At 43.7% G+C, this 26737-nt stretch overlaps 1 protein-coding gene across 1 annotated transcript in view; it reads left to right on the forward strand.

Annotated features, from left to right (window-relative positions):
* LOC147685096 (uncharacterized) overlaps positions 1–26737 on the forward strand; it is a 1199247-nt gene that overhangs the window by 937638 nt on the left and 234872 nt on the right. Inside the window, exon 29 of the mRNA XM_086940986.1 lies at positions 17698–17853. Within this exon, the coding sequence (XP_086797112.1) occupies positions 17698–17853 (156 nt within the window). The remainder of the gene's footprint in view (positions 1–17697; positions 17854–26737) is intronic.

The raw sequence follows: 26737 nt of genomic DNA on the forward strand, positions 1-26737 counted from the left end.
TACTCTGCTCTCAATTTTAGGCCAATGCAAACTTTTCAGGTGTTCCGACATGTGTTCTCTTCTGTGGCACTTGCGTAACAGACGGGCCGCGGCATATTGTACACGCTGCAGTCGTTTCATTACAGCTTGGGTTGCCCCTAGATAAAGGACATTCCCGTAGTCAAGCCTAGAGGTGATTAGGGCATTGACTACAGATTTTTTGGTGTCTTCCGGGAGCATCCATATAATCTTACGGAGCCATCTCAGGATTACAAAACACATGGCAGTAAGTTTTCCGACTTGAGGCTGCATTGTAAGTCCTTTATCGATAGTTATGCCTAGGTTCCGGACTTGGTCACATGGGATGGGAAGAGGACCCATGCTGGAAGGCCAGTGGGAGGTGTTCCATAGATCATGGCTGGGGCCAAAGATTAGAACCTCTGTTTTTTCTCCGTTGAGCTTCAACAGATTGGTCCGCATCCAGGTTGCGATTTTAACAAGGCCAGATTTCAGGGGCAAAGGTGAGTCTTTATTTGTACTGGACAGAAAGAAAATTCAAAGGAAGACTGTCCTGATCCAAACGTACAATACCACAACAATGTTCTACCTTTACAAACAGTAAAGAAAAGTATTAGAAAAGGCAAATCAACCAGGTACAAACCTAATTCTTATCGCCCCTCAATGGCCAAGACAGACATGGTACTCAAGACTTCTAGAACTGTCCAGTGGGTAAATGATCAAGATCAAAGAAGACCAGGATCTATTAACAATGCAAAAGGGCCAAATCTTTCACCCGGAACCAACAACGCTACACCTAGTGGCTTGGCACCTGAATACATAGAGTTTGGTCACCTCAGACTGCCTCTAAGAACAATGGAGATTCTAAAGAGGGGCTACAAAACAATCAACAAGAAAATGTTACACCGCAAAATGGAAGAGATACAACTCTTCTAGACAACAACATCAACTACTCAAGCATAAAGGTGCACCTCGCTGCCATCATAGCTTACACAAGGGGAAAGACATGCAAAAGCTTTTTCACAAGACATGTTATTAAGAGAATTTGAGAAGGATCAAAAAGAATTACCCCCGTCAGAGAAGCACCAGTGCCCACGTGGAGTCTAAATACAGTACTCACACAACTGATTTCAAAACCCTTTGAGCCCATGCATAAACAGACCTCAAGCACATTACTCTAAAGACAGCTTTTCTCATCGCAATTACTTCCTTACGGAGAGTAAGTGAGTTACAAAGATTAACCATACAAGAACCATACTTGCAAATCTACAAGCACAAGGTAATTTTAAAAATAAACCCACAGTTCCTACCAAAGGTGGTATCAAAATATCACTTAGATCAAAATATACTTCTGCCAGTTTTCTTCAAAAACCCCAAAACTAAAAGAGAAAAGAGCCTCCATACCCTAGATGTACGTAGAGCGCTACTGTATTAGCTACAGAAAATGGAACAAATCCGCAAAACAAAACCGTTGTTTGTTGCCTACGCGCATACCAACACAGGATCACCAGTCACAAAGGCAACAATCTCTTGATGGATAGTACAAACCATGAAACTGTTATTCGAACCCCAAAAAGGAATTAACAACAGGACCAACAGCTCACTCCACTAGAAAGAAAGGTGCAACCCTAGCTTTCATTGCCAATGTACCCATAGACACTATATATGCAGCAGCAACATGAGCATCACCACACACATTTACAAAGCATTACTGTGTGGATATACTAATGGGTAAGGAAGCTAAATAGGACAGAAAGTTCCTCAACACCTGTTCGCAAAGTCTTCCTCTCACCACAGCCTCCCCAAGATGGGAAAAACTGCTACATAATCAAATGCACAGCATGTGAATCCAGAAAAGGATTCACACTGCAAAACGAAATGGTTACTTACCAGTAGGAGTAGTTTTGCAGCTTGAAGAATTTTCTGGATTCACATGCGACCCACCCGGCCTCCTCTACAAGGAATTCACACAGGTGGGGAAGCAGGTTATAATATTAGTTATTTAAAGACAATCTGAAGGACTATAAAATTAAGGACACAAACAGAAAAAAAATCCGAAGATGGCTACCAAGCACAATAATAATATTAATAATAATAATAATAATCCACATTTGTAAAGCGCGAGCACTCACCCGTAAGGGTCTCTAGGCGCTGGGGGCCGTCGGGAAGATTAAGCGAGCTATTGCCCAGAGTCACATGGTGCTGGGCTGACCTGCCGCCGGTGACAGGGATCGAACCGTGATCCCTAGATTTCAACGTCAGTGGCCCTGGCCGCGACGCCACACCTCTCCCACAATGACCTCCAAGGCGCCGTCTGACGTCACACAGGGGACGTACCTGGGACCAAATGGTGGTCGACAGAGACCCAAAAAAAACAAAGACGACTCCAGACCCAACCACTAGATGGCGGAATAATGCACAGCATGTGAATCCAGACTTATCTTCAAGCAGCAAAACTACTCCTACTGGTAAGTAACCATTTTGTTTTGTAAACACAAGGAGATGATGGACGGAGTGCTGAACATTGCAAACACTCAATTTGATTCAATCATCTTTCTTTAGCTCACTTTGCCACCCCAGGTTAGACACAGCTATATGCAAATCATTCTTGACCCTGTGCCTCATATGGGACCGGAAAGAAACATCCTGGGACCAGTTTCGGCCTAACAGCCCTCATTAGCTAGGCTAGCTTGAATCCAGTGGCAAAGTGAGCAAGGGACCCATGTCTGGGCATACCCTGCCAACTTAGGGCGAACAAAGCAAACACAAGGAGATGATGGACGGAGCACTGAAACTTTTCAGACACTCACCCCCAGTCACAGATCTGGGTTAAATCCATCATCGTTCTTTAGCGCACTTCGCCACCCCAGTTCAGACACAGCTATATGCAAATCAGTCTTGACCCTGTGCCTCATGGGAACAGTCCAGACCGAACTGCCAGGCCATGTCTTCCCTGGACCGGAAACGAGCATCCTGGGACTGGTTTCTGGCTAACAGCCGTCATCACAATATACGAAACTCCCTTGTGACCTCTATTTATTTTTCAATGATTCAATAATGAATTCAAATACAGGCTGTTCATAAAGTAAAACAAAAATCCATAAACATGTACACATTAATAATAATTTAACTTTGTTTATTCATTTTCTTCCTTTTTATCAAAATTATTTATAACATTTTTGTTTATCATTTAAACTTAGCAAAATATCATTTCTCAGCATCAACAATTTTCTTTACAATTTGAGATCGATTTTCAATATAGCAAGATCATTACCCCCAGGTAGAGAGACACCACAAACATACAAACCAACTCAACATACATTCATACCTTTTGTACTGCATTCCTACCTCAATCACAACCGCATATATCTGAACAATGTGAGACAAAGTTGTAATCAGTCTCAGTGACCCTTTAGGACAACTGCATAAAGCAGGATCGAGACTGCCTTGATCAACACGTTCCGGTGGAAAACAAAACAGATGAACACCACCATCATCAGGACCCGCCAGATACCAGAACAATTTTCTCTACACCCTGAGGATTCCTTTATTCTTTTAATTCTCTTTTCTTAGCAGGTAGCCAACGCATTTTATCCTATTTAAGGACTTCTTCAAGGCTCATCAATTGTCCGTTTTATTGCATGAATGATCCCTCTTCTCAAATTAGGCAAACCTTGCAATACTCCTATCTGTGTCCCTATGGTCTAGGAATCCTTGATCAAAGTAGCACTTGTCACTTTATATTCTTTTGGGATTTTTCAAAATAAACGGCAGCCTCAGTAGCTGTCCTTCTTTTATTATGAGTTCTTAGTGATGTAGATGTTATGGAGTTTGTCCCTTTGAGCGATGTATGGTCAATGTTGACACGTAACTATAGAATGTATTTCGGGCATTCGTCCCACTTTCAGTATTAAACACCAGCAAGACAGCCCTCATCAGCCAGGCTAGCTTGAATCCAGTGGCAAAGTGAGCAAGGGACCCACGCCTTGGCATACCCTGCCAACTTACGGCGAACAAAGCAAATACAAGGAGATGATGGAGGGAGTACTGAACATTGCAAACACTCACCCCCAGTCACACATCTGGGTTGAATCCATCATCGTTCTTTATCTCACTTTGCCACCCCAGTTCAGACACAGTATATGCAAATCAGTCTTGACCCTGTGCCTCATGGGAACAGTCCAGACCGAACTGCCAAGCCATGCCTTCCCTGGACTGGAAACAAGCATCCTGGGACCGGTTTCTGGCTAACCGCCGTCCTCAGCCAGGATAGCTTGAATCCAGTGACAAAGTGAGCAAGGGACCCACGTCTGGGAATACCCTGCCAACTTGGGGCTGGATCAGAAACAAGCATCCTGGGACCATTTTGTTTTGTCACAAGGCAATTGCATGTGGTGTAGGGTGGGAATGTAGGTGTTGTTGGTTCTAATGTGGTGCACTTGTTGGGAAGGGGTGTTGAGAGCTCTATTAGTATTTGTGTGTTGGTTGCTGGAGTACCGGCAGTGGGTACAGGTGAAAGCTCCTACTGTGGTGTGATGTGGCAGCATTTGGGGGAACGGCGTACGGGATCAGGCACTCTAAGGCGTGTTGCGGAGTACTGCTTGGTGATCAGACCAGGTCTCCTGGCGCTGGGTGCAGTACAGGCGTGAACGGCGGGTCTGCTGCACGTCTTTGTTGCAGCTGTCATTACGTAGGTCCTTCGGAGGGGGAGGAGTCCAGGGTGCCATGATGAAATTTCCTGTGCTGATGGGTGATGGGAAATTAAGTCCTCTTGCTTATTTTCTTCTTGTAAAGATGGTTTTGACGAAAAGACCAGTAATGTAATTTCTTGTCCAGATGGATGATGGGTAACTCAGTGATGTCGCTTCCTGTGCAGGTGGACGATAAGATATCCAGTTATGTCACTCCCTGTGCTGAAGGGTAGTGGGAACTGGAGTCCTCTTGATTGGCTTCCTCTTTTAAAGACAGTTTTGGCTGGAAAACCAGTAATGTCACTACCTGTCCAGATGTATGGTGTGAAATAGTGATGCCACTTCCTGTGCAGGTGTATGATGGGAGATCCAGTGATGCCACATCCTGTGCTGGTGGGTGATGGGAAAATCTCCAAGAGCACCAGTGGCTTTACTGTGAATGGGATCCTTGTTGTCAAGGTGGTGTGACTTTGGCGATAGGCAATTTGTTTGGGCACTTTTTATTTTTGCGTTGTTTGCATGCGTATCCCTTACACAAACCAAGTACCTTGCTAGAGAAGAGCCCTTGCAAAATACTAAATTCCCACACATTTCTAAATATCTCTTGAGTAGAGCTAAATAAAAAACTTTTGGAATGTGACTAATGTTACAGAAAATCTAGCTCACAAGAGTAAATTCTAAGGCCATATATTTGCCCTTCTAGTTCTCTATTCTCTTTTGAACTGATCTATTTACTTGGCTTTAATGAAACTCATTTTGTTCTTAAAAAGTAGAAAGACTGACTGGACCACCTACTAGATCCCTATCTGCTTAGGCTTGCTCTATTGAAAGGTGGGTGCTCAAAGGAAATAACTTAATTTCCAGTGCAGTCCAATATTATTGTTGCCAGAGGAAAATCACAATACCCATAAAGGATATAGCCCAGTAACCCCAGGCTGCCCTAGGACTCCAAGAAAAGATTACACGATGGTGGCAGAGTTTTTCCAAACAAAGCAGAAGGATTCAGTTCCATTATCATCTGCACCTGTGCTTGAGACTACTTTCCCGTCATAACAGGCGATGGTCAGCCTGACTAGTGGCAGGTGGTTGTTGTAGGTGCACAGAGAGGAGGGGCCTTTAATCTCTCAACTCTAAAATTTGTCCAGTTGCCCATAACTGGTACACGTGTTTGGGGTGTGTGACCAGGAACCTTTTGCTGGGTGAGTGGTCACAATGGAGGACACAGTTTATGAGTCTGCACGGTAATATGTTATCCTTGCGTGTTGTCTTTGCCTTCTGTGAATGTGACAACCACCCTTCCCAAAAGCTGTAGCTTAAAAATTGGAGGGGTGATGGATCCCGAATGTTTGCCCAACCTGCATTGAATGAGGACAAGTATATTGGCACTTGTTTTTGAGAATGGGGAACCCCTCACCCATTACTTATATAGATGCGAAAATGAGCCAGTGGGTTGGTTTGTTCATAGTAAACTGAAAACATTGATTGGTATAGACATCTGGTGTTTATTTCACTAAATCAAACTTCAAAGGGGATTCTTAATGTGACAGACTCACTGAAACTAAGACCGTTGTAGGGCACAGACAACACATGTTTCTCCCCTTATTGGCTTGCAAGCCTGGGACTTTTTCAAGGCATCTTCCCATGGCCAGTTGACGCTACAAGTATGGTGTGGTTCGAGATTCTGTATTCAAATAGATGGTGGTTGTTGTGACGTTGTATCGGGCATGTGGAAAACGCGTTGCAAGAGTAATGGTCTCTATGCTTGAATTTTCAAAAAAACATTTACTTTGTTGCCTCTGCTTCCTACCCGTGTCTCTAAAGTAGAATAAAAACTGTCCCTTTTAAGCAAGTAACTCGAAATTTCATCTGGGCCTTGATAAGAATATGCACAAGCACACACCAGATGTTTGCCAGGGACATGTCTTGCCAGTAACTAATCCCCCCCTCCATGTCAAGATAAGGCTGAGATCCTGGTAGTTAACGCTGCAGCTGAACTGCCCAGGGAGGACCGAGAAGCAAGGTCCAACCAAGAGAACAATAGCATTGGTCCAGGTGACTAAAGACTGCATGGACGCTCTCTGGCGTTTGAGCCACACAAGAATCAAAAGCACCCCACAACCTCGCTGAAATGCTCCAAGAAGTGATTTCAGTGTGAATGGTTGAGGAACTGCAGACACATTCCATGACTGAGAGTGCTGAGCTTGCATTGTCCAAGATCTGCTTGGTTTCCTAAGGGAGATTGTAACCACCCAAACACAGCCCCATTGTTCCTCTTCACCTCCAGTCTTGGGGTCTTGCCTTTTGACTAGTCAGTCACGCTTATTTTTGTCTGTTGGAAAGGCCTCCCCATTCCCTACTATTCCATTGCATGTTTAAATTAATTTTCTACCTGCTTACAGATACTTGACTGCAATCAGCCAGCTCTGAAATTTGAAATCCAGAGGTTGGTAACCCCAGAGGATTTGCTGTGGAAGCCACCAACTATAAACACGATATTTCCAAACCTCTCAAGCAGAGACCCCCGTACCTCAAGGTCAGGCCATCTGGGCTGCTTAAATCAACTCATTGAAGGCCCACTCAATTTGCTGAAGGAGTAGCTCTCATTTATAAGGCAAACATGCTAACCCAATCTCTAAAGAAAGACAACGTATTTTTAATTAGAGGCAGACAAAATGTTGTTTGGTGAGGGGGCGCTGCACCTTATAGCCAAAGGGGTGGCAAGGTCATTAAAAACTTTGATGCTGTTTCTCTTAGCAATGAAGCCTTTTTAATGATTAAGAGGCAGCAGATCATGAAGGCAATTCTTTAATTTGCCTGATTAAACCACCTTCTGAGGAGCATGAAGTGTCCTGTTCTGGTTTCTAGGTATTCAAAAGGTCCACTTTTTTACTCGGTTCTTCCTGCAGTTGAGAGGCCACCATAGGTGGCTACCATGCCATCTGGTACAAGGTCCGCTAAGGAATGTAGCCAGGCAAGTGCATCATTTTATTGTTTCGCCCTCCGAAATAAAATGCAGCTCTCCTACACAGAGGCACACACACTGCGAAGCAATAAAACACATGGAAAGCGATTTCACTCTCATAAAATGAGAATAAAGCTCAGGGTTTTATTTGTGCAACACTCTTTAACAGAAAGGCTTTTCCAGATGTCAAATTAAATAACATATAAATGTATATATGTATGATGGGTTTTTTAGTCTACGACAGGTGCCTAACCCTTAGACCGAGGCCGCCGAGGAAAGAAAACACTGGCGCAACCTTAGGAAGCGGGGAAAGAAGGAAACGCTGAAAAGCCAAAACAAACAAAACAGAAGAAGAGGAAACTTGAGGAAGGAATTAAATCTGACCCTAAGACAATCATCAATCTGAGCACAATTGACTTTACCGAGGCAGAAAACAGCTCCTCATGCTCGGCCTCATGTTTTGCCCATAAAGCACCTTTGATTACAGCAATTTGTCTACAGGTTCATTAGGAAGTTAAAACTAATAAAGTTTTTCAAATTGAAACAAAGCAATGCCAATCTCCCAAGTACTTCGACTTCTGTAAGACCTGATGAGCTAGTCCTGACCGTGGCTGACATCCTGACATTACGTATTTTAGGTGAATTAGCTGTGCCGTGCACGCCGAAGGCAACGGAACAACTACTGCAAGATGAGGTTATCGAGAGTTCGCACAGAATACCGAGCCCTTTCAAGCCATATTCCGCGTTCACACCTATCATACCAAGGGATGCAATAGATATCTATAGTGATGTCATCACGGATGAGTTTAAAGCCCTTTATCTCAAAACAACAAGACAATCAACCAGAAAGTGACAATGGAGTCTTAAATACAATAACCTTATGAAGAAGCTGAAAAGTAATAACAAAGTCATCATCAATAAAGCAGACAAAGGTGGCAATATTGTGCTGAGGCCACGGAACATGTATCTAGAGGAGGCCAACAGGCATTTAAGTGATACTAATTGCTACAGATTTTCAAGCCACAATGAAGTGGCCAATAGCAACAAGGAACTCAGGAAACACCTTAACACCTTCAGATCTCAGGGCCAATTAAGTAAAGATGAATGTGGATTTCTTAACAATGAGTCGCCTGCTCTCCCCATCCTATACTTTCTGCCCAAAGTGCACAAAAGTGTGAGCCCCATCCCTGGTCGACCCATTATCTCGGCCAGGAAGAGTATGTGCGAGAACATTTCCAAATACGTCAAATTCTTTCTCCAAGATCTGGTCTCCAGCCAGAAAACCTACCTCCAGACATCAGCGATTTTTTACTGAAAGTGAAAGGCATACCATGGCACGAGGGCTACATGTTTATATCCCTAGACATCACATCGCTGTACACCAGCATCTGTCACCATGATGGTCTGGCTGCATGCCCATCAATTGTCACAAACACAATGACCTCATATTGTTTTTAATTGATTGGTGCCTCAGACAAAACTTTTTTATGTTTGACAAGAAGGTATACCAGCAACTTAGAGGTGTGGCCATGGGAGCCTGTTTCTCTCCTAGCTACGCATGTTTACATGTTGGATGGTGGGAGGAGGGGGTTCTCATGGTCAAACACTCAAGGGCTTCCAACAATAACATAGTGTCTTGGCTGAGGTACATAGATGACATCTTTTTAATCTGGTGAGGTGTGGGAATAGTGCAAGAGTTTTCATTGATGAGATAAACACCAAAGATCTCAACTTGGAATTCAATGCCAACATTAGTGCCACTTCTATAGAATTCCTGGACGTCAATATGTATAGTGCCAATGGTACCTTGCACTCCAAACTCCATCGCAAGCTCACTGCTGGCAATTCCACGCTGCACGCCGTAAGTTTTCACCCTAGACAACTTATAGCCAGCATTTCCTATGGGGAAATGTTACGGTTAGCTAGAATATGCAGTACCCAAGATGATTTCCTTGAGTGCCGGGGTGAGGCAGCTAAAAGATTCAGGGCACGTGAATATTCGGCTGTTGCCATACGAAAAGCCACAGAAAGAGCCAATGCCATCCCAAAGAGGAACTTTTGGAGGTTCAACCCACCCCCGAAACTATCAGCGCATTAACATACTGGCAGAACTTAACAGCACAGTTAACACCAGACTGATCATAACCCACAACACGGAAGAAAGAGCCATCAGATCAGTCATAAACAAACACTGGGGTATCATAAGATCTGGCCCAACGCTGGGACCGATAGTGGCAAACCAACCCGATTTCACATACAGGAGAGCCTGTTCTATGCGGGATGCTCTAGTCAGGAACAGTCCTGAGATCACAACCACCCAGATCTGGTTAGCAGATAGAAAAGGTTTTGTTAAATGTCACAGTTGCAGGGCGTGCAAGTTCAGCAAAAACATCACGCAGTTAGACTCCGCCTTCAGACATGCACCACTTGTTATCAGGTGCAGGCTGACGTGTAGAACAGAGTTTGCTGTGTACATCCTTGAATGTAAATGTGGGTTACGCTACTTCTGTAGCACAAATTGTACTTTAAGTTTGTTATCAACATTTTGAATTGGAGCACTTATTCTTGCTGCATTCGCCGCATGTCGCGGTTTAAGTTTGTCATTTGTATATACTCCTCGCTTACGCATGAATTTGAAACAGGATTGAGCCTATTCACAATGCGTGTAGAGATATATTCATTTGGATTTAATATGGAACATACAGTGTACTAATTTGGTAGTCTACTTGCAATATACTTAGATCGCATTTTATGTCATTTTTGCCATGCCCTTGAGGAGGTACAATCACCACACGTACATTCACTGTATACTTATGCATTTTGCACGCACGCCTGCCTCAAGTTGTATATAAACACCACAGTTTAACCCTCACTCTCACTCAAATCCATAATGTTAACTGAACCAGTGGTAGTTAACCCTGCATTTATGCATTTTCATTGCTTATAGCAACTAGGCTCTATTGTGGTTTGACGCGCGCAGATCGTCATTACACGTCCTATATTAACACCTCTGCTTACTTGGACTATTGCGGTTATGTCCACTGGTCAACACATACTGGATCCCTACCCACGCCACCCATGGGATTATAGTGTTGCGGTCTGTTAGATCAGCCGTTCGCGCTATGGGTGAAGACACAGATCTAGATTTTAAGCGGAGGGTGATACGCTCGCTTATTCATGCAGGTTTCTCTATTTGGTGAGCTTTTAGATACACACGATCTGCTTGCAACATTTTTAACTTTTAAATTTTCCTCACTTATTGCCACACTGCACACGCAGGACTTCACAAGTAGCCACTGGCTCTGCATGACACTCTGTACTTACATAGTCTGTTTACCCTGTTAATGCATACTGTGAGAAGTTGGCCTGGTATATGATGTTCACTATTCTAGTGAGTACCTTGCACCAGTCCAAACAACCCTTATGGTGATGGTTATAAAGTCAACCTTATAGATCAGCTATCCTAGTGGTAGCATGGACAAAGCAGTCTTAGGCTAAACTCAAGAGGGCATGTGAAGCCGGCTGTTTTACCATATGTAACCCCTTTAATACCAAATGAAAGGACACCACACAGGATATATATATAAAATATATATGTGATTTATTACTAAACAAACCCTCTGAACTCTTTATGAGGTCAGAGCTCTAAGCACAATACAAGATAATCAATTTAAATACAATAGCACAAAATACAGTAGGGCCCTAGGGGCATGCTAAACCATATACTAAAATAGTGGTATAAGAACCACCACTCTGGAAGTGAATAGGCCTAGGACCTAGGGAATCGCTGGGGCTACGCTGAGCTACCAAGAGTAAGGAAGCAGAAGGCCCACAGGATGCGTGTGCAGTGTCTAAACACACACACGGGTTACCGTTGAGAATGAATGGGAACGTAAAAGATGGAAACTAGTTCTTTTAGGGTACTTCTGACTAGACTCGGTGAAAGTTACTTGAAACCTAGACAGTTGGATAGTTAATACCCACAGGAGCACCGGAGTACTCGCGTTACCTCACCCACAGGAAGCGGGTGCATAGGTGTTAAAGTGTGTCGGGCTTCGTCGTCGAATCCTATGGAGCCTGAAGAAAAGATGCGGAAGGCGGCCAGTAGAGAAGTGTCCGGGTGGATCCAAGGGTAGATCGAAGATGAAGAAGACCTGAAAGCAGAGGGGACAGACTCTGGGTCACTAGCCACTGACCAGAAAGGAACCAGGTGATGTCGCGATGCAATCAGGTGTTGATGGGAAGCTTGTCTCTGCAGCCACGTGGACCAGGAGGTGTTGACGACGACCAGGAGTCAGGCACGGACTGTCCCACAAAGGCTCTCACTGTCGGCAGTGGCGGCTTCAGGATTGGAGTCAACAAGCCTTGGCAAAGGCAACCCTCGCAGGAAACGAAGGTGGCTTCTTACTCAGACCAGCAAGGTCTGAGGGGCTGCTTTTTTTGAGGGAAGCAAGGGCCAGTCTGGAGCAACCAGACCAGTGGTGGAAATTCAAAGGATCGTCGCCAAGATGGCCACTAGCCAGCGGGCAAGTGACTGGGCAGACGCGTCGAGCAGGAAAATGCAGAAGGGTCCCACGCAGAACTCGTGGAGTGTGCAAGGCTGATCTTCAGTGCAGATGATGCTCGGGGCTGGGGCTTTTCAATCCCCAATGCACAGCTTCGAGGGAGCCTCGGTTGCTGCACATTCAGCTAGTCGTGGACTTTTCAAGATGGCCGGTCCCACGTCTCTCGTCGCCTCCACGGGTCTCAGCTTTGCAGGGACTGTGGATCGGGCCGTTGGATGTCTGGGAATCCGTTCTCGTCGGGCTCTGTGCTCGGGCTCCGGCGGGAGCGTCGACAAAGCAAGTCGGTGATCGCTGGGTTGGTGCCTGCTTGTGCAGGGTGGTCACTCCTTGACCACAAGGGAGATTCTTCAGTCGTCTTCTTGTAAAGTAGAGTGATGAAGGTCCAGAGTTTTAGTCAGGATAATCTAAAGTCTTGGGACTCAGCTCCTACCTATATACCAAATCTAGGGGCTGGATTACCTACTAGGTCCCTCATATGGGTGGGACCAGGGAAGGGGGTGGTTACACCCCTTTCCCTTTGTCCAGTTTTTGCCAAAGCTGGGGCTGGAGTGCCCCAGCACCGGTTTGAACTGGACTATGCATGGGAGACCTTGTGTGCCCCAGGCAGTGTCTCTTTTCTTTCAGCCTTGCCTGCCCTAATACACAAAAGCCTGTCTGGGGGGGTGCTAGCACCTCCCAAGACAGGAAACCTATTGTTTAAGCCTCCCTTGCTGGAAGGACTCCCAGCAGCAGGAGGTCAGACTTGTGCCTGTGGCAGCAGGATCCATTTTGTGATGCTGAGGCTCTGGTTAACTTTAACCGGGAATAGTAGGAACAACATGTCTTCTCCCTCTAGAAGGGTGGAATGCTACCCGCGTCGCCAGAACTTGCGAGGGGGTAGTATTCCAAATCGTATGACACCTTACTCGACATGTTTTGATAAAGCCAAACCAGAGTTAGCATTTAACCGCGAGGTTCATAATGCACTTAAGAGTATATGGTATGGCAATATCCTAGAACAGCTATAAGGACATGGTTCCGAAAGCTGCAGACAGGCTCAGCTCATGCTAGAGCACCATCTCACATAAAACCAAGCACTCTGCCTCCAGGATTGTTAAGGCCTGCCATAGGAGTGACTTCTAGGTATATATGTGTCTAGATATAAGGTTAGATATAGGAATACTATATCTAAACAAGGGGTGATTACACCACCTTGCCCCAGCTTAGTGATCAGCCAGTTGTGTCAATTTGGATGGCCAGCCAGGGGCGGCAAAAGATATGCTGCAGCCCCTGGTAGGCCTTGGATGCACCTATGCCCCAGGTACCTATAGTACACTGTACAGGGGCTCATAAGGTGATCCAGTATCCAATGGGTCATGCACCTAAAGTACATTGTAGTGAATTTAGAGAGAGAGCAGCTGGGCTGTGGGTCTGATTAGCAGGTCCACAGCCACATTAAGTCGAAAAGCAGTGAAGCAAAAAGCAAAAAGTGGGGTGACCATAGGAAAGCGACCCTACTCTCCTACACAAACTGAGCTCGTCATGTAAAAGGGGATTCAGCAAATATCAGCACAGGAGGGGGATCAGCTTAGCACCCAAGGTGTTAAAAAGAAGCTTTTATCCTGCAACATTTGTGTGTGTGTTCTCTGCCTGTCAGGAATGGAAAAGTGTGTGTGTGTGTGTGTGTGTGTGTGTGCGTGTGTGTGTGTGCGTGTGTGTGCGTGTGAGTGTGTGTGTGTGTGTGTGTCTGTGTCTGTGTCTGTGTCTCCGTGTGTGTGTCTGTGTCTCCGTGTGTGTGTGTGTGTGTGTGTCCACAATACTTCGCCACCACAATCCCCTGGAAGGATGAAGGCAGACCCAGCTATCAGTGCATTAAGATTTTATGTTCAGCCACCGCCATTACGCATTTCAGCCTCGGAGAGGTCTTGATCACATGATACTCTAATGGAGAGTTTTTTCTGCTATTTAAAGTGCTAGTGCTCAGCACACGTGATAACCCATCCTAGGGTAATCATAGACATAAACAACCTGTTATAATTGATACAGTCAGTTACTTTGCAATATGTGCCAAACTGCAATTACAGTACAATGATACGTATCAAAGTGCAAATAACGCAAAACAGTATTTATAAATAAATATTTCAAACAGAGCTAAAAAGTCATATATTAAAAACCAATGTGAATGACCCAAAAATTTTGCAGCACCGTTGCAATTCTAAACTTTTACAGTCCGAGATAAACAATTGGTCACTATATGAAGCTCAATGCTGGTAACTGAAATCAAGCACAAATACTGATTCTTATTAGTTACAGCAAGACTATTTTCTGTTATGACAGAAATATTGCATTGAAAAAAGTGAACGTGAAAGTCCTGCCCAAGTGGGCCGTTTGATTTACTCATGGAACAAAGTGTATAGTGCTAGTGGAAAAATACCAATACCTACGCTATTTCCAAATCACAGCCGTATAGTGTATTCAAAACAAATGGGAGGCGGCAGTGTAACTGTTCTAAAATCTGTAGTGCGAACAGATTTTGGATTTATTATAGGCAGGTGAAAAATCCCTCGCTCGAATTTAGCCCCTGGGGTGTCTTACTGTCCAACTCTAAGATGTACCTATCTTCCATTTGTCTTAGCAGTTGTTCTCGATTGCCACCCCTTCTCAATGGCAAGACTGTGTTGATGGCAAAGTACCTCAAATGTGACAAATCGTTGTCCTGTTTCTCCTTGAAGTGCCTTGCCACCGGATATGCAGCGTCATTGTTCACCTGCAGTTTCGTGCTCCCTATTTAACACAGGCCACATGAGCACTCCAGCACATACACCGCATATTCAGTCCTGCAATTGAGAGATTTAGTGATTTTAACTGGTTTGGGCCGAAATGGCGTATGGTAGGCAGACGTACTTTTACCATATTTGCATGCCTTACAGTTTGCGCATTTCAAGAAACCCGTCCTACTGTTGAGCCATGTTTTAGTTTGTCTGAATTCAGGACTCCTACTGACAAGAGAGTTGCTCATAGAACGGGCCTTTCTGAAGGAAATACTGGGGGATTTACCCAATTGGCCTCCCAGAAAAGGGTCATTGCACTCTAAGGACCAGCTTTTATTAATGATTGTGCAAGATTTTATGCTGCTTTCTAAATGTCAGTATGAGGCGAGTAGGTTGATCCTGACTATCTTTTGTAGCTACTTTCTTAGTGAGTGCAGCAGACCTCTGTATTTTATTAGCATTGGTCATAGCGGTATCAAGTGTATCTTTCGAATAGCCCCTCCCCAGGAATCTCTGTCTACACTCAAATTTCGCTTGTAAGCATTCCCTGTCAGAACTGCATATCCTGCGGATCCGCAGCATCTCCACAAAGGTGATGCTTCTGATTAAATGTGGCGGTTGGTGGCTCTGTGCTTGTAGGACTGTATTGCCTGACGTGGGTTTCCTGTGGAGTCTTGTTTCCAGTCTATTATTCCTTACATAGACTTCCACATCCAGGTAAAAAATGCTCTCCTTACTCATTTGGGCTGTAAACTTCAGAATAAGATTGTTAATGTTAAGTTGTTCAATAAAGTTCTGTGCAGATTGCTCTGTACCCTTTCAAATTAAAAACAGATCGTCTATATAACTGTACCAAATAAAGCGTGTGTTCAAGGTGTCACCATGGCTTGCCAACAGGACCTGCTCCTCCCAGAGTCCCATTTGTAGACAGACGTAGCTCGGAGAGAAGCAGGCCACCATGGCAACACCCCTGACCTGTTGAAAAACCTGATTTTGGTAGAGAAAAAAGTTGTTCTCCAAACAAGTTGAAATCATTGTCAAAAGTATTTTGTTGTGCAAATACCTGTTCATCGGAAGTGTGTTTAAAAAGTATTCAGCAGCCTTTAGACCATCCTGGTGATGTATGCTCGTGTATAGTGAAGCTACATCTAGGGAGATGAGCACACAACCAGGTTCCCACTCCATATTTTTGATTTTACGCAAAAAGTCCCCAGTGTCCTGTATGTATCAAGGCAATTTCTTTACATGATCTTGAAGAAAGAAGTCAACAAATTTGGATGCGTTTTCCATTATGCTACCTTGGGCAGAGATAATAACACATGAGTAAGCAAATGCAAGTGTTAAATGCATGGAATACAATACAAGCAGATAATCGTGATAATACTGGACGTCCACTGCAAGAAATAAACACTGTTAAATGCAAATGATCAGACACAAGAAATAAACCCTGTTAAAGGAAAGCACGAAAGATATATACACTAAATACATCAGATGATTATAACCACTGGAGGCTTGGATGTGCACACAGACACACTAACACATCACAGTGCCAATATTCGAAGAGAATACATCTCCGGCTTTAATAACTGCAGCTTAGACCACTCCTAAGTGGTGGATTCACAGCCGGAGTCAAGAGACTGAGCAAGCCTGTATTTGCTACATTGATTTAGACACGTCCGTCCTTCTTTCAGGTCAAAACAAAATCCCGCTTTCCAAGTCATCAAACCCCAGTTTTATAATCTCAGTGCACTAGAAGATTCCGAGTGGACCTCCTCTGCACCAAGGAATCTTACTGGAGTTGGCCAAACTCCCACAAGCATTTGAAAAGGCAAAGGAGTTCTTACATATTCTGCTGCGCTCCCACATGTTCCAGCCCCTTATCTTAGTGAAGCTTGAGAAAGTACAAAACATCTCCAAAAGTACAGAAACAATCTTGAACATGAATAGCCAACAACTTGAGTGATCTGGGGACCTGACTGTGTGCACAAAGCTCCAGCTACACAGAGTCAGAATTCAAGATGGCATGAGGACATGTCAAAGCCAATTGTAAAAACGTCATAAAACTTCCCAACTACAACACAATGCGCGTTTGTGCACCACTGCCTACAGCATCACACACTTAATTTCCCAATGTACAACATAATACACATTTGTGCACCACTGCCTATAACATCAAACACTTCATTTCCCAATGTACAACATAATGCACATTTGTGCACCACTGCATATTACACTACACTGAGACAGAGAAGTACATTCCACGCCTATCTCTCTCTTATGCTTTAAAATGCACATTCCACACATTCTGTTCCTGGCCAGGCTGTTTTACTCTGTGAAAACTCTCCCACTCTGCAGCTACAAGGAGACATGAAATGAAATCTTCAAGGCAAAATACACATGCAGAAAACATGATGTCGTACATTCAGGCAAGTTAAAGTAAAACACCTAACGCCAATTAAAATAATGATAGGCAAAGGTCATCACGTGGTCCCAATACATGGGAGTGCCTCTGGCACTATAATCGTGTATAATATTTACCAGTTTAGTCACCTCACCTGGCCTCTCTACTCATTGCCTCCTGAACATATATAGATTGTAAGTCATCATTCCTTCTCCAGGAGAACAAGCGCAGTGCCAATATGACTATTGCTTGAATTTTCAGTGTTTGAATTTGATACTTTCTAATCTCTTTCTTTAAAACTGATCATTTAAATGTTTCGATTTATTACTAGTAATGACTGGTAGCAACTCCGAAAAGCATCTTCAGGAATTACCTTCCCCACAGCACGACAATCGCATTGGTACCATCGGCAGGCATGATACTGGTTCTGAAACCAGCAGATCAGTGGTCAATCCCAACCAAGGACTGAAGAAATGGTGCAGAACAGGTACCTCAAATCATGTAATTGTAAATGCTACTCCATAACCCAAAAAGGATTTGTGGTAAATAGTATAGGGAAATATGAAACAAATTTGAGCAGTGGACATGTTAGTCTCTTATTTGGATTGAAAAGGATAGTGGAGAGATAGAAGAAGGAAGGGTCTAGATATATTTCTGTTGGTTTTGTTTAGGAGCTCATAGCAGTAGGAGGAGGTTTGGAATGAGTAATGGGGGGGAGGTGGAGGGGGGAGAGTCATAGGGAAGGGGTTACAAGGTTTGTTTGGGAGATGTGAATGGTAAAAGAGGTATGGAATGATGCAAGGGGGTAGAAGCGGGAAGAGCCTTGAAAGGGTTATTTTGGGGGTCATAGTAGTAGAATGGGGTTTGGGATGAATGTGAGAGTGAATGTAGAAGATATATTAAGAGAGACATAGGGTGGGAAATAGGGTAGTGCATTGGAGAAAGTAGTAGAATGTGTTGTGAGATGAGGTAGAGTATATATTGAGAGAGATATAATGTAGTGCATTGGAGATACTGAATTAGAAGCAAAGTAAGATATATAAAGATACATAAGTACATGGAATGTATGTATGTGTAGGAAGGTAATATATGTAGATTCAAGTGCTGCTGTCCTTTAAGTTTATTTATTTTTTATTAATTTCTTTATGTAATTCAATAGTGAAGCAACTGTAGATAAATAGTTATGATAAAAAATTTACTTATTTATGCAGTCACCTATATACATGTCAAAAATAGACAAATATAACCATAAATAATATGTACCTCTGTTAAGCAGAACTAACGAATCTCTATATGTTGAAAAACATTAATATACACGTTTATACAAAGCAATACACATACTTAGGTACACATCTGTGTTCCAAATAAATGCTTATATACATAGCATAGGGATATGCTGTATGTGTATGTTTGAGTATGGTGGTTATGTACTCTGCTCTCCTAAAGTACATTCCTCATGATTAGAGATATTGCCTTGCGAAGATCAGTAGGTATGGGTAATTGCACCCTATTACATATGTTTACATGGTGTCAAACTGCTGTGGGTATTTTGCTGATGGGGAAGCATGGCGCACCTTTTACCTTAAAGGCAATTCTATAGCATGCTAGATGTGCCCTACAAGGTACAGTACATACTAGCTTGAGTGGAACCATGCAGTTTATCTTGCATTGGGCTGAAAGAGTGGCATGTTACTTCATATGTGGTATATAGTAGTTTGGTACTGACCATTAAATGATTTGTGTGGCTGATGGTGTATTAGACCTATCAGCTTTATGGAGGCCACAGACTGACACTCTTAACGCCATCAAAACATACAAGAAGAGCATTCTGTTTCTATCAACCACTCTGGCTTGTCAGGTGAGGGAGGCTGCATTTGCCAAACCAGAAGAGTAACTGGGGGGGGTTTAATAGTTTTGAAAACCTAGTAGTGCTGTTAGTATTCACCAATTAATTGAAGTCACAAATCAAATACGGATCGGCCTCTGAGTCCTTTAGACAACTCTATAGTGCAAGGGCATCAGAAATTAATTGAAGTTTCTTTTTTAAATACATTTCCAATTCATTTCATAATTTTATCTAAAGCAATTACCAGAAGTCTATAATAGGTGCACATTTGAAAGAAATGCAAAGTAAAGTACATGGTTATAAAAGATGGGATTAAAGTTAAAGGAAATTCTATTTAAAGAAGGTTATTGGAGAGGTCTTAAACAATGCAAGTGAAGGGTATAGAAGTGTGAAAACAGAAAGACCATTCCATAATTTGGAAACTAGGAGAGGGAATATTAATGAAACTTAGTTGCTGTGAGTTGAGCAGCTGGGACAACAAAGTGATGGAGGGTTGCTTTTTGATAAAGTACCATTAAAGAAAAAGAATGGGCAACTTTAAAATGGGGAAAAATAATTTAAAAACAAGGCAATTTAAATGAAATTGAAAGCTCTAATATAATGGAATTCAATGAATATACCATAAAGTTAAGGATGATGGTCAATAATACATTGAAAAGGAATAGCGTTGGCGGAACATCAAAAATAAAAGTGGATATAAGTAATGAACAGAAAAAAGAACAAAGGTTGAAGAAAGCAAAGAAAACATTTTTATGTTGTAGAATTGTAGGGGACACAAACGTAACAGGATAAGGGACCAGAGGTATGAATATCTAGTCGCAATATTATGTTAAAAAATTGTGAGCAGTACTTTTGAAACCAATAATGTTTTTTAATAAATGAGCTGTGTACTAGTATGTCAGTTCTTGAAAATCCGAATAGTGGTGGATCGCAATTCCGATCTACTTCATGAATATTAATTAGGTAGGTCCCAAATTGCTCATCACTACATTTGGAGGCCATCATAAACATGCCAAGTAGGGATGTAATCAGGATTATGAGAAATTATCTAGATGTTACCGCCTTGTCTTACCCTTCTTTTAAAGTGAATATATCAAAGCATATATTCAGATTGTGACATGAAAGTATAAATGTCTCCTCTCTCCACATTCTGCCCTCTTGCCCCTGATTTCCTTTCCACTGTGTAGAATAATGTAAGCTAGTAGATGGTACCTGGTGCTCCCTGAAGTTGTCTGCATCAAGAGCGAAGAAGTAAGAGAGAGTAGGAGAAGAAGAAAGTAGGCACAAGGAAACAAGAAGGTGGGGTATGCAGGCAGGTAGAAAAAGACAGATAGTGCACGGAGAGCTGATGCATAAAGAAAGATGTGGGAATAAGAGAGATTACACACAGTGGAGATGTAGAGCGGTAGGCACAGAGAGATGTATGTGAATAGATGGTACACACAGCAGGATGATATACAAAGAGAGCAATGGTACACAATAGTCGAACACAGAGTTTGTAAATGCTGAATCGTAGATGGTCACAATTCGACCTCCCTCATAAATATGAATGCGGTAGTGTTTGACCTGGCATTGTTGGATTGGTTTCTCCCTAATTTGTTGCCTTCAAACCTTCTGTTTGCTGACTTTAGGATCCCGAGCACTTTACCACTGCTAACCAGTGCTTGTGCTCTCACAAAATTGGCTTATACAGCATTAGCATCCTTAATTTATTTGTAAGTCCCTAGTAAAGTGGCACTACCTTTGTCCAGGGCCTTTAAATTAAATGCTGCTAGTGGGCCTGCAACACTGATTCTGCCACTCACTTAAGTAGCACCTTAAACATGTCCCAGGCCTGCCATTCCAGCCTGTGCGTGTGTGTAGTTTTAAACTGCCATGCCAACGTGGTTAAGTAGACCTTTAGCCAGGGCCAAACCTTTCTTTTTAATACATGTAAGTCACTCCTAGGGTAGACCCTGGGGAGCCCAGAGGGCAGGGTGCAATGTACTTAAAATTGTGACGTGTTCTTTTATGTTTTACATGTCCTGGTAGTGAAGAAATTTTACATATGTTTTACACTACTGCTCAGTCAAGAGGTCTTTATTCGATTTGCATCATAAAAGACAAAATACATAAAAAAACAGTTCATACAATTTTACATATAAGATAATAAATACTTTACATTTTAAAACCATCTTAAAAAAAGTATTAGATTTAAACAATGATGTACAAAGGACCCCTGACTACATAAGAGCAATACTAAGTTGCAACTAAAAACTCATAAAAACAAATACGGAGGCGGATACACATGATTATGAATGAAGTGACCGGGGTGGATGTTCAGGCGGAGGCCCGACGCTGCCTCCTGAATGTCTAGGGCCCTACTGATTATAACACTGCACAAACCCAATGGGTCACCCTGGGAAACATGATTGCGAAACGGGATATAGCACAGATGTGGGGTGCGGCTGCAGCCCCAAAGGTGGTACAATGGAAGGCCAACATGGATTGGTGTATGTTCCGAGAGAAGACTGTCTATGTGGCCAGGGGTAAACCCAAAAAGTGGCAAAAGATATGGGGGGCCTGGAACGAGTATAGGGGTGACATTTGCATACCGCCTGACACCGCCCCCCTGGAAGAACGGCTGTCCCCGTAGTTTGTGACTCCAACACACACTCTATTTGCATACCTATCCTGTATCCTCCCCCCCCACTTATGGTCTTACAAATGGGTACTGTTTTGACTGTCTTTTAGGTTATCGGGCCTAGCCCTTCCCATGTTCGGGCTCTGTTGCACAAATGTTTCAAACTGACTTGCTTCTTAGCACTAGTTTCGGTGCTCTCTTTTTCTTGTCTTCGTTTAATCTTTACAAAACAGAAAATTAAAACCTTGATACGCTTTGGTAACTTGCTTCTTGTACACTAGCCTTCTGGTTGATGATATGCTGCCTAGGCTCCGGGATGTATGGCTAAATAGCTGTGTGCACTGACTTGAAAATAAAGGTTTTCAAAAAAAAAAAATACAATGGGAACTTCATTTACCAAGGTTGCGAATACGGAGTGACCAAGCCCAACTCACGAATTTTGCTACACCAATGGCGATAGGGGCAGAAGTATCAGTTTTTAAAATCCTAATCGCTGCAACAGCAGATCTAGTACCTAATAAGCGGCAAACTGGTAAAAGCCAAACTTTTCTGGGTAACGAGTACATAGGGAAGGAGAAGAAAAAGTGTACAATATTCTCTACTGCTGTTACACAGAAAGGACACTTATCGCTGCCACCAGTCGACCACGAGTGCGTAAGCCCCAGCACGGGTAACGAGCCTACTCGTAATTGATGATACAGTTTACGATCATTTGGCTTGGTTATTAAGTCCCAGTAAGCTTCGTATTTAGGGACATCCTTAACAACCAAAAATTCCAGTGACATGGTAGGACCAACAACCATGGTGGATCTCCTCTCAGCGATCCAGTGCCAATAAATATCTTTGAGTGCCTTTTTTGATGGAAAGGTAGCACGTGCTGGATCAACCCATAGTGCCTCCAGGCTCAGATTTTTCAAAAGCATCCTGAGATGAGAGAACCAGGGTACCCTATGGGCCCCTTCGAGCCCCCTCACCTCAACGATGGCCTCAGCAAACAGGGATAATTCGGGTGTAGTTCACAGACGACGCCAGAACGCCAGTGGTCTATACCGTACCACATCCTCGATAGATTTAACACCTAAATCAATCTGCAGGGGTAAGCAAGGTGTTGATTGTGGGAGACCAGTTGCCATTCTGAGGAACCTATTCTGAGCCACCCTCAGAGTGGATAAATCACTATACCCCCACAGTTCAGCACCGTAGATAATTGCAGGAATTATCTTGGAGCCATAGATTTTTACCAGCGGTGCCAGAGGTTTAGTGAAAGATTTTGCGTGCTCCTTCAATAAGGCTCCCCCAAGTTGAGCATGTTTCAGGGTCATAAGATCCAATTGGGGTTTCCAGCTCAAGTTCTCACTTAATGTGACACCCAAATATGTAAAGACCTCCGTTTGATCCAAAATGGCTCCGCTCATCGACACCTTGGCCTTCACAGCCTTGGGGCCTCGCAGAACCATAAATTTGGTCTTGCATGCATTCACCTCTAACTCATGCTCGCTACAGAAACACTCAAAACGGGCCAGTGCGGACTGAAGGCCCTGCCTCATTTTAGAAATAATAAGAGTGTCGTCTGCGAACATGAGGAGGGGAATTTTCCTTCCAGCAAGGGAGGGGGCGTCCGTTGGAAAGTTAGAAAAATACTTAGTCACCCCATTAATAAACAAAGAAAAAAGGGTGGGGGCCAACACACACCCTTGTCTAACCCCCTTGGCGACTTTGAAACTGTCGGTGACCTCCCCTGGACCACCCCATCTTACTTTGGCATAGGTGTTTGAATGCAGATTGATAAGCAACGCCACCTGCTCTTTGGGCATGCCCAAATCCAACAAGACTTCCCAGAGCTTAATCCTAGGCACTAGGTCGAAAGCGGACCTAAGGTCCACAAATGCCGCAAACAGCAGACCACCCCCTAGGTAGACCACCTTCCAATATAATAGCATAAATCTAAAAACTTGCTCTAAGGTCCCCATATGTTGTCGAAAACCCGCCTGGAGAGGACTTAAAACATCATAATCAGAGATCCAACTCTGGATCCTACCCAGAAGTAGGCGAGCCACAATCTTTTGTACAGCATCAATAAGGCTAATAGGTCGATAATTAGCCGTTACTGAGCGATCACCCTTCTTATGAATTGGGAGGATCTCTGCCCCCAGCCAAGAGTCAGGGACTTTCGCACCCCTTGCCAGAGCATTGGCTAAAAGAACAATGTATGGGACCCAAAGGTCCTGTTCCTGCTTGAAGAAATCAGCTGGTATGCAGTCAGGTCCTGGTGCTTTACCCCCCGGGATAACCCTTAACACTGCCCTCGCTTCAGTAGAAGTAAAAACCAGGGCTTCGTCAGTAGTGATGGGCAGCAGAGTGGCAGAACTAGTGACATTCGCTTTGAATTGGTTCCCATAGTATTCGACCCATTCCCTTGGCTCAATTTGAGGGGGATGTATCCTGTGGGCAATTGCCCCATTTAAGCTGCCGCCAGAATTTAATCATGTTATTACTCTGGCAAGCCTCCAACAGTTCCTTCCATCGGGTCTCGTCTCAGTTCTTCTTGGCAGTGGCCTGCACAGCTTTGTAGGTAGCCCTGCAGCTGCGGATTAAGCTCTGATCTCTTAACTTTAGAGCTGCATGCAACGCCTTTTGCGACTCCCTGCATGCACTGTCAAACCAGGTTAGGGGCTTTAGCTTATTTCTTCTTGGGCCAGTGCACTTAACAAAAAGAGTTTTAAGATTTAGAAAGAGATCCCTATGTAATGTGGTGATATTGTCCAGAAGGGCCGACTCTTGGCAGAACCCAATGATTTGAAGCATTGTATCCCCAAGCATGGTTCTAATCCTTGACAGAACCTCCTCTTCAAGTGCTAGTTTAGGCCAACTAACCCTTCTTTCGTTATTAGATAAGGAAACCTGTGGCAGGGACGCCTCTGCCACAGAGAGCTCTGCAAAGGTACCTTCTTTGATCGATAGAACCAAGGGCATTGTGGTCGCTCTCGGCTCTACTTACTACCACCATATCCAGTAGAATGGGCCACATTTCCACATTCACCAGGATATAGTCAATGCGGGAGCCAGATCTGCCGTTATCGTAGGTCATTGCCCCCATCCTATCGGACTTCAATCGCCAATTGACTGCACGCATTCCCTGATTCAAGCATAGACCCTTCAAAAATATGGCTGATTGGGACCATTTCTTAATAGGTTGTAATTCCAAACCCGGGATGCCCCATAAAGAATCCTCATCTTCAGTGAGCATACTATCATCCAGCCCCAGAGGTTCAAAACAGGTATTGAAGTCCCCCAATACCACCTATTTGTATTCACCGGCAATGAGCTTAAGAGACCCTCCAACACGAGTGCAACAGGTGAGCATTTTCCCCTTGGATGCCCCACATATAGATATTTACAATCACCATATTCAGTCCCTAAGACGAGTTGACCCGTATGGCCAACATATCGGGGTTGTCCAACGGGAGCTCCTCCACTGTTACTCCCACATGTTGGCGTACCCAAATAGCTAGACCACCCACTGGTCTGCCCCTTGCACCTTTCACAGCTGGTCTTGAATAGTTCAAAAAGCCAGCGCGAAATATAGGCCGAGTGGCCCAGGTTTCCTGGAAGGACCAAATATCAGAATGGTCTATGAAGGTCCCCCAGTCAGGCAGATCAAGCTTTGATTCAAGGCCAGCAATATTCCAGGAGCATATCCGTAGCAACGGTAAACCCTGGTTAATTGCCCCCTTCCCACCTCCCGCCGAGCTAGATATGGCTCGGCGGGATGAACAGAGAGTTGGGCTGACACCAGTGCAAGAAGGTAGGGAACTTACAGGTAAGACCGAAAATAATGATTCACCATGGGTGGCTTTATCAACATTTAAACCAACAGATATCCCCTGTTCAGGTCCCACTAGAAATGAGCAACAATCAGCGGAAGGGAGTGCAGTTGCAGGCTCAGTGGATTGCACAGATAAAAGACTCTTATATACTGCAAGATCTACCCCTCCTATAGGATAACATTGGAGTTACCTTATTACATTTAACAAGCTGACATTTCTAAATATTAGCGGTATTTCATTCATGTTTGGCGTGTTTGGAGTTGTAATGAAAAATCGTAACTTATGGTGAAGTTGGATTTTTTATTACAATTTTGAAAATTACCCTTTTAGAAACTTGGCATTTTTCTGACTTAGCCATCTGGTGCCTGAAAACTGTCTCTGAGTCACATGACTGAATGTACTTGACAGTTGGGCTTTCTGTATTCCTCCTAGACAGCCACACACAGTAGGGAGCTTGTGTGTGCCTGAAAGGGCAATCACCGGCAGCATGGGAGGGAGGACCTGGGCACAGCCCCACTTACACTTGAATCGCTGCATCCTGCCCCCACACAAAGTGCTGCATAGCCTTCGTATTTAGTCTAGAGACAGGGCAAGGTCAAAATGGCCCCTGTGCACTTCATTGGCATTCTTTTATAGCTTGTCTCCACTTCAAAGTCACAACTAGGTAAAAAATACTGAAACTCAGACACCAACACTTCAGTTCACTTCTGGACCTGTGGCTACTCTGCCAGGAAGGACTGCTGTGCTGCTGAAAGGACTGCCACTCTGATGACTGCTGCTCTAAAGGACTGCTGTCCTGCTGTGCTGGCTTGCTGCCTGCCTTCCGATTGCCTGGGTGAGAAGGCCATTAAACTTTCTACCATTCCATTAGCTTGCGGCCACATAGGAGTCACTCTCCGATGCACAATCCCTAGGTAATTCATAAAACTTTTGAACTCCATTCTACTGAAAGGAGGACCATTATCAGTTTTTAACACATTGGAAATCCCCACATAGAGAAAATTTCATCAAGAACTGGAAGTACTATTTAAGTCGACGTTGACGATACCACTTTAACAATGGGAAATTGAGAATA

The sequence above is a fragment of the Lissotriton vulgaris genome, chromosome 10 (genome assembly GCF_964263255.1).
Source record: "Lissotriton vulgaris chromosome 10, aLisVul1.2, whole genome shotgun sequence".
Taxonomy (NCBI): domain Eukaryota; kingdom Metazoa; phylum Chordata; class Amphibia; order Caudata; family Salamandridae; genus Lissotriton; species Lissotriton vulgaris.